The sequence below is a fragment of the Rhinoderma darwinii genome, chromosome 5, assembly GCF_050947455.1.
Source record: "Rhinoderma darwinii isolate aRhiDar2 chromosome 5, aRhiDar2.hap1, whole genome shotgun sequence".
In the NCBI taxonomy this organism is placed as follows: Eukaryota; Metazoa; Chordata; class Amphibia; order Anura; family Rhinodermatidae; genus Rhinoderma; species Rhinoderma darwinii.
The window spans coordinates 211,052,301-211,062,048 of record NC_134691.1 but is presented as its reverse complement, the minus strand read 5'-3'; the positions used below and the strand labels follow the sequence as shown (position 1 = coordinate 211,062,048).

The window sequence follows — 9,748 nt, the reverse complement described above, 5'->3', positions numbered from 1 at the left end:
CTGCATTTCTGAGCTCTGCCATGTGTCCAAACAGCAGTTTATGACCACAAACGGGGTATTTACATATGAGAAATTGGGGTGTTTTTTCTCGCTCATCCCTTTCGAAAATGAAAAAATTCTACATTTTAGTGGAAAAAAAAAATCGATTTTGATTTTCACAGCCTAATTCCACTAAATTCTGCAGAAAAACTGTGGGGCCTGAATTCTCACTATACTCCAAATAGGTATATAATATGGCGCTTCTTTCCTTCTGAGCACTGCCGTGAGTCTAAACAGCAGTTTATGACCACATGTGGGGTATTGGCGTACTCTGGAGAAATTGCTTTACAAATGTTGAGGTGCTTATTCTCTTTTATCCCTTGTGAAAATGTAAACATCTGAACTAAATCTACATTTTATGTGAAAAATTTAGATTATCATTTTCACTGCCTAATTCCAATATATTAAGAAAAAAAACCTGTGGGGTTAAAATGCTCACTTTACCCTTACATGAATTCCTTGGGGGTTTAGTGTCCAAAATGGTGTCTTTTTGGGGGTGTTTCCTATGGCACTAACAAGACGTCTTCAAACCTGACATGGTGCCTAAAATATATTCCAATAAAAAGGAGGCCCCAAAATCCACTAGGTGCTTTTTTGCTTCTGGGGCCCGTGTTTGAGTTCAGTAGCACGCTAGGGCCACATGTGGGATATTTCTAAGAACTGCAGAATCTGGGCAATATAGAATAAGTTGTGTTTCTCTGGTAAAACCTCTGTTACATGAAATGATTAAAATTGAATTTCTGAAAAATGAATTTGTCAATTTCACCTCAACTATCCTGTGTAACGCCTAAAGGGTTGAGCAAACGTTCTAAATGCTGTTTTAAAAACTTTGAGGGTGCAGTTTTTAAATGGGGTTATTTATGGTGGTTTCTAATACATAGATGGGGGGTAAATGTCTTGGGGCTTGTGCCCTAGATGTTTTTAGATCCTAGCAATGTCCCTTGAGTATTAATACATGTGTATTTGGAATGTACTTGTTAAAAATATGAATCCCACTTCTGTCTGGGACTGGTGTGGTGTGAATTGAGCGTTATAGCACACACCCCTGGCAACAAGAGGGTTAATGATGCTTCATGTCCCTATGTTGTTAGTAATGACATTGATGTAGAACCTCTTTCCCCCATTACTGTATTACAATTGTTAGAGGTATTATCATTTCGCCATGTAGGCTCATGAAGGACTAGTCCCCCTAGGCTGCCTGCCAGGGGTTCATGGGAGAATTGCTGTAGATGGAAAAAGCCTTCAGCAAACGCAAAACAAAATGACAAGAGCAGAAAAAGAGACAGAAGACACATCTGACAGGAAACTGGTGGCACTTGAATCCACCTCACACTCAGCATGCTCCGTCCTGTGTGCGTTATTTTCCTATTACAGGAGATAGAGAACTCATTATGAATGAGCTGAGGAGGACGCTGGGATGAGGGCGGGAGGGAGACACTCAGCTGTATCGCTCTTATGTGACACGCGCCGTGCAGCACTCTGTAAACTTCGAGCGAGCGTCCAGCCTTCATCTTGACTGGCATCACTCTCCTTCCCCTGGCAGCGTCACCAGGCGGGACTCTAACGTTCCGCTCTCTACCTGCTCCGCTCTGCTCACACACCACACATAGATTCACAGGGCAGCACCATCGAGGACCCTGCGTTTTCTGTTTGCTGTGAGGTGGCCATTGATACCAACTTACCCGTCTTCTTCCTAATTGGCACACAACAAGAAAAAGGAGCTGAGAGCCCTGCAACTTCGAGATGTGGCAGAAGGCGATGAGGAGGAGGCGCCGCTATTTTCTTGACAGGACAGATAATATGGCTAGGAAGGAAGAGCAGCAGAAGTCCAGGGACTGGCTATACCAGTCTTATTACTGCATGAGCCAGCAGCACCCACTGATCGTCTTCCTGCTCCTGATTGTGATGGGGGCATGCCTGGCACTACTGGCTGTCTTCTTTGCTTCTGGTCTGGTAAGAGCATTTCAGATAAGCCACCTTTCAGCGGGACTTTATTATAAGCACAAATCATATGATGAAGCCCTATTCATTCTGTGATGGGGGAGACACCGTAATACCAGTGATGAGATTATATAGGGCGGCATCGTTGAATTTCTCCTTCCAGGTTTCCTATTTAGGTCAGACCAGCACCATTGTGAACGATGACAAGGGAGAAGTTCTTGTGTTGGCTGAGAACATGTCTTGAAGTTGATGGATGCTATGCCTTTGGTTGTAATTATTGATAGTAAAATATATCAAGGAAATTAATATACATAAAGTATATATTAAACAAAATATCTAAAGTTGTTTTATAATAACTGTAATGAATTCATATCAATATGCGTTGATGTGATAATATGCCCGTGCATTATGTGACTGTCTTTATTGGACATCTATTTCGTAGAAATCCTATTTATTGTACACACGACTGGTTAATCATGGTTTATGGGTCATGGACTTGATTCATCTTGTTAATGTGCACAAGAAAATCAGCGAAAACATAAATGATTGTGTCCCCTAATGCATGGGAAGAACTTAGATGGAAAATGACTGTTAGTAAGATTGAAGACAAATTAATTTGTAAAAAAAAAATAAAAAATACTGGCGATGACAAAATTTCGGTGATCCATGTGTATAGTTATATTGAAAGTATAACATGGTGCGTTCTGCATACCCAATATTAGAAGATACCCCAAAGTTTACCCCAAAAAGACCTCAGCCCCCTTGCTTCACTATCGCGCTGAATCGCCTCTCATTTTGCGCACTGCACTACCTGTGACTGCGCCATTTGCACACACTATCATTCTCACATAATAAATGTTACTCGCTTTCACACTTGCCGCTTACGCACAGATGATGAATTATCATACCTACATTGTATACGCTCTTAAAAGTGCCTTATTCCACCACACACAACGATATCATCAGTCTCTTCACCAATATGACGTGTCAGCGCCAGTGTCTTTAAAGTGGATCTGTCACCTTTTCATGCTAACTTGTCTGAGGGTGGCATAAAGTACAGAGGCGCTGATTTCAGCAGTCCGTCACTTATTCGTTACATTGCAGCAGTTCAGGAGAAACTGTTTGATGCGGTTCTAATTACTTTTTTATTAAAAATAATTGTTACTTTTTGAGATACAGCTGCTTTGTATCCTGTATGCAGAGCAGCTGTATCTAGTGCTAAAACCTGTATCTGTCAAGTAAGCGGGACTGACAGGCTCGGTGTCAGCGGGTCGAGCTGGTACCGATCACATCTAAGTTCATAACTTATATGTGATCGATAACAGGTGGATCCTAAATAAATAAACAAAATACATTTTTTAATACATTTATATTAGGAAATTGTTAAAAATCATAAAACACATACATTACATAAATTCACACCTCATCCAGTTTCTCCCCGGCTTTTACTAGTCATCAAATTAAAATTTAACCTCTCGCTATCTTCTGGGATCTTTTCCTCCTCTTTTAAACTTGCGGTTGTAATTCTAAAGAAAAAAGCATCTCTTGACCCATCCAGTGCTGCTAATTACCGACCTGTCTCTAATCTCCCCTTCATCTCTAAACTCTTGGAACGCTTGGTCTACTCTCACCTAATCCACAATCTCTCTGCTAACTCTCTTCTTGACCCTTAGGGTATGTTCACACGAGGGCGTCCGTAACGGCTGAAGATGTTTCAGCCTGAAAACATCCCCGTAATTTCAGCCGTACCGGCATGTGCAGGCGCTTGAACGCCGCGTCCATTACGGACGTAATTTGTGCTGCTTTTCATTGGAGTCAATGAATAACGGCTCCAATTACGCCCAAAGAAGTGACAGGTCACTTCTTTGACGCGGGCGTCTATTTACGCGCCGTCATTTGACAGCGGCGAGTAAATTACGCCTCGTGTGAACAGACAAACGTCTGCCCATTGCTTTCAATGGGCAGATGTTTGTCAGCGCTATTGAGGCGCTATTTTCGGACGTAATTCGGGGCAAAAACGCCCGAATTACGTCCGTAATTAGTGCGTGTGAACATACCCTAAGGCTACATTCACACGGACGTATATCAGATTCACGCACGTAAAAAATGTGCGTGAATCTGGTCCGTGTGTGTTGCGTTATTGCATCTGTGCTTTGCGAGTGGCATGCGTTATTCACGCACTCGCAAAGCACATCTTTTTTTATTTTTTTTAAATTATTTTCAATTGAATTGATGCGTAAATCACGCACAGCACACGGATATGCATCCGTGTGCAGTGCGTGATTCTCACGCACACATTGACTTCAATGGGCAATAGGTGCGTGAAAAACGCACCAATATAGGACATTCAGTGAGTTTTACTCAACGGACACACGCTGCGTGAAAACTCTGGCATGTGTGAACGGCCCCATTGAAATCAATGGGTCCGTGTGCTGTGCTTGATTTCCCTGCGCAGCACACGGAGGTTATTCACATTCGTCTGAATGAGCCCTTACAATCTGGTGTCCGCTAACTCTCTTATTGACCCTTACAATCTGGTGTCCGCACTGCCCTTACTAAAGTCTCACATTATCTCCTGACAGCTAAATTTAACGACAATTACTCTCTATTAATTCTTCTGGATCTCTGCAGCCTTTGACACTGTTGACCACTAGGTCCTAATCGGTATGCTCCACTCTATTGGCCTTAAATACACTGCTCTCTATTGGTTTTCTTTCTATCTCTCTGACCGCTCGTTCAGTACCAGTACGGTAGAAATTCCCTAAAAGTGACTCCATTTGGGGAAACTACACCCCTTCAGGAATTCATGTAGGGGTGTAGTGAGCATTTTGACCCTACAGGTGTTTCATAGATTTTATTAGAATTGGGCAGTGAAAATAAAAAAAATGTTTTTTTCAATAAGACGTAGATTTTGCGCAAAATTTTTAATTTCTCATCAAATAGAGGACAAAAAGCCCCCTAACATTTGTAAAGCAACTTCTCCAGAATACAGAAATACTCCATATGTGGTCATAAACTGCTATTTGGGCACACGGCAAGGTTCAGAAGGGAAGGAGCGACATTTAGGTTTTGGAGCGCAGATTCTGCTGGATTGGTTTCTGGGCGCCATGTCGCAATTGCAAAGCCCCTGTGGTACCAGTACAGTAGAAACCCCAGAGAAGTGACTCAATTTGGGGAACTACACCCCACAAGGAATCTAGGGGAATTGCAAGCATTTTGACCCTACAGGTTTTCGCTGAATTTATTAGAATGGGGCCGTGAGAAAAGAGAAATATTTTTTTTTTCAATAAGATGTAGTTTAAAATAACAATTTTTAATTTTCACAAGGAATAAAGGAGAAAAAGCACCCCAACATTTGTAAAGCAATTTCTTCTGAGCACGACAATACCCCATATGTGGTCATAAACTGCTGTTTGGGCACATGGTAGGGCTCAAGGGAAGGAGGGAGCGCCATTTGGTTTTTGGATTGCAGATTTTGCTGGACTGGTTTCTGGGCAACCTGTTTCGTTTGCACTGATCCTGTGGGACCCAAAATCCCCCAGAAGTGACTTCATTTTGGAAACTACGCCCTCAAGGTATTCACCTTGGGTGTAGTGAACATGCTAACCCCACAGGTGTTTCCAGAAATTAGTGTTCAGTGGATGTCGCGGAGTGAAAATGGAAATTTTTCGATAGATATGCTATTTTATTGTCCAATTTGTTGTGCCCAGCTTGTGCCACCATGAAAAGACAGCTCTTTAATTATGCTAAAGTAATACATTTTCCCGCTCAGACGGTTGCAAGCACAAATATTCACGGAGAGTTCCCTTCTCCCCCAGCCTGCATGCAGAAAAGAAAATGCCAACTTCCACCTGTGTGTTTCTTATAGGTCCACTAAACAATATAGCAGCGTGCTATACAAGTTCTTACAGTCTCTGATCTATATCTCTAACAAGGGAGAAAAAAACAGATAGTGCACCACCTATGGGAATGTACAAAATCCATGTGTTTAATCCATACTTACAAGACAAACAGAATAAGGGCATGTTCAGACGTGGCAGAATTCTGCAGACCCTGTCCGCATCAATGCTGCACATAATCCGCTTTGCAGATTCCGTTGCGGATTTGGCTAAAATGTTAAGTAAAATGCTGCGGATTTGTTGTTGCGGATTCAGGTGCAGATCACACCCTGCTCTCTTTCAAACATTCCATCTCAGTCTGGGTATAGACCTCGACACACATAGGTCCAGCCAGAATGATGAAATATCCTGTTCCTGAAAGCAATCTTGGTACTGGAAGAAAATATAGATATAGTTGGTGTTGCTGAAACATGGCTAGACTCTTCTCATGACTGGGCTGTAAATCGGAAAGACAGGGCGAATAGAAAAGGAGGTGGTGTATGTCTGTATGTATGTGAGAAGCGATATGAAGGTGAGTGTGAATGAGACAATAGTGGGTGAAGACTGTGAGGAGGTTGAAACCTTGTGGGTGGAATTACAAAGGGAGGTAAACACTGAAAAAATTACTTTTGGGGTAATCTATAGACCCCCCCCCCCAATATAACTGAGGAGATGGAAGGTCAGCTATATAAACAGATGGAGCGGGCTGCACAGGCGGGTACTGTAGTGATAATGGGAGATTTTAATTACCAGGATATTAATTGATGTCATAGACCAGTAAGATTAACATTGTGGGGAAAATGTTTGAGGGGCTATTGAGGGACTATATACAGGATTATGTGACAATAAATAGTATTATAAGTGACAGCCAGCACGGTTTTACTAAGGACAGAAGCTGTCAAACCAACCTGATTTGTTTTTATGAAGAGGTGAGCAGAAGCCTAGACAGAGGGGCCGCTGTGGATATAGTGTTTTTGGACTTTGCAAAGGCATTTGACGCTGTCCCTCATAGACGTCTAATGGGTAAATTAAGGACTATAGGTTTAGAAAATATAGTTTGTAATTGGATTGAGCATTGGCTCAAGGACCGTATCCAGAGAGTTGTGGTCAATGATTCCTACCCTGAATGGTCCCCGGTTATAAGTGGTGTACCCCAGGGTTCAGTGCTGGGACCACTATTATTCAACTTATTTATTAATGATATAGAGGATGGGATTAATAGCACTAATTCTATTTTTGCAGATGACACCAAGCAATGTAATATAGTTCAGACTATGGAAGATGTTGGTGAATTGCAAGTGGATTTAAACAAACTGAGTGTTTGGGCGTCCACTTGGTAAATGAAGTTTAATGTAGATAAATGTAAAGTTATGCATCTGGGTACGAACAACCTGCATGCATCATATGTCCTAGGGGAGCTACACTGGGGGAGTCACTTGTTGAGAAGGATCTGGGTGTACTTGTAAATCATAAACTAAATAACAGCATGCAATGTCAATCAGCTGCTTCAAAGGCCAGCAAGATATTGTCGTGTATTAAAAGAGGCATGGACTCGCGGGACAGGGATGTAATATTACAACTTTACAAAGCATTAGTGAGACCTCATCTAGAATATGCAGTTCAGTTCTGGGCTCCAGTTCATAGAAAAGATGCCCTGGAATTGGGAAAAATACAAAGAAGAGCAACGAAGCTAATAAGGGGCATGGAGAATCTAAGTTATGAGGAAAGATTAAAAGAATTAAACCTATTTAGCCTTTAAAAAAGACGACTAAGGGGGGACATGATTAACTTATATAAATATATAAATGGCACATTCAAAAAATATAGTGAAATCCTGTTCCATGTAAAACCCCCTCAAAAAACAAGGAAGCACTCCCTCCGTCTGATAAAAGAAAGGTTCAACCTGCAGAGGCGATAAGCCTTCTTTACTGTGAGAGCTGTGAATCTATGGAATAGCCTACCGCAGGAGCTGGTCACAGCAGGGACAGTAGATGGCTTTAAAAAGGCTTAGATCATTTCCTAGAACAAAAAAATATAAGCTCCTATGTGTAGAAATTTTTTACTTCCCCTTTCCCATCCCTTGGTTGAACTTGATGGACATGTGTCTTTTTTCAACCGTACAAACTATGTAACTATAATTCGCAACGCAACACACATTACATCTGCGGATTTCATTGCGTAATTTTGAAACTCCATTGCAGTCAATGGAGAAATTCCGCAACAAGTACGCATCAAGTCCGCAACACACAGTGTATGCTGCGGACAGAAAATTCCGCACCGCAGCCTATGGTCCGCACGAGGATAACTAAAAAGGTGTGGAAACCAATGGACAAACTGTCTGCTGCGGATTTCCAGTGCGGACTGTCCGCAGTGGAATTCCACAGCAATTCCGCCACGTCTGAACGTGCTCTAAAGAGGCATATGTCAATCTCATGCGGCACGCCAAGTTCTGCAGCCCAATCCCAGGACGTGGATTTTGTACTTTCCCAAAGGTAGTGCACTATCTGTTTTTTTTGAGCGGTAAAATAAAAAAATAATAATTATTACTTTATTCTGACTTTGTGGTGTTTCACCTCTTTTTTACCTGGTCCGGTTGTTTTTTCCAATTTTTTGGAAAATTGCAGTGAGTGGAGAGCTGAGTTTTCATATTGTTACAATTTTCTTTAATTATGCTGCTGTGTTTCCTGATTTTAGGAACACCCTATGTGTGGCCCTAATCTTTTACCTAGACATAGGACATGGCTCAGAAGTGAAAGAGCACTATGCGAAATTGAGGCCTAATTTGGCAATTCACAAAGTATTGGTTCACAATTGCAGAGGCTCTGATGTAAAATAATCAAAGAAACCCCTGAGAAGTGACCCCTATTTTGGAAACTACATCTCTCAAGGCATTTATTAACCCCTTCCCGCTATTGGGCGTAACTGTATGTCCGAAAACCAAGTGACTTCCCGCAGACGGGCGTACAGTTACGCCCTGCAGATAAAGCGAGCACAGGAGCTGTGCACGCTTTATCTTCAGCGGCTGTCAGCTGTTATACACAGCTGACATGCCGCTGCAATGGCTGCAATGGCTGTTACCGCCGATCGCAGCCATTTAACCCGTTCAATGCGGCTGTCAATGATGTCCGCCGCATTGAAGTGGTTGACAGAGGGAGGGAGCTCCCTCTGTAACCCCCGGGCCTCCCCGCGATGGATCGCAGGTGGCGATGGTTGCTATGGCAACCAGGAAGCCGTTACTAGGCTTCCTGGTTGCCAAGGTACGGTAGCCTATTAGGTCCTGCCCGAGGCAGGACGTAATAGGCTAACTGTCAAATGAAGAATGACAGTTGCGATGCACTGCACTACATAAGTAGTACAGTGCATCGTACCGGGGATCAGAAGACCAGATCTTCATGTCCCCAGATCAGTGTAAAAGAAAAAGTAAAAAATGTAAAAAAAAAATTGAAAGAAAAATAAATAAATAAAAGTTAATAAATAATAAATAAATAATAAAAATAACACTTGCCCTGTTTCCCTGATCAACTCCTTTATTATTAGAAAAAAAATGAAAATATGAAAAAAAACTATACATAATAGGTATCGCCGTGTTCGGAACGGCCTGATCTATAAAAATATCACATTATTTTTACCGCACGGTGAACACCGTAACATTTTTTTATAAAAAACAATGACAGCATTTTATATTTTGGTCATCTTCTCTCAAAAAAAATGTAATAAAAAGTGATCAAAAAGTTGCAAGTAACGCAAAATGGTACCAATAGAAACTACAGTTGGTCACGCATAAAACAAGCCGCCCCTCAGCGATATCAACGAAAAAATAAAAAAGTTATGGCTGACAGAAAATGGTCACACTAAAACATGATTTTTTAGAAAAGAGTATTTTTATTGTG

General features: G+C 41.7%; 1 protein-coding gene across 1 annotated transcript in view; it reads left to right on the top strand.

Annotated features, from left to right (window-relative positions):
- The first annotated feature begins 1,539 nt into the window (after window positions 1-1,539).
- The window catches only part of ADCY2 (adenylate cyclase 2), an 831,331-nt gene continuing 823,122 nt past the window's right edge, over window positions 1,540-9,748 (top strand). The window contains exon 1 of the mRNA XM_075826916.1: window positions 1,540-1,992. Coding sequence (XP_075683031.1) covers window positions 1,783-1,992 — 210 coding nt within the window. The 5' untranslated portion in view covers window positions 1,540-1,782. The remainder of the gene's footprint in view (window positions 1,993-9,748) is intronic.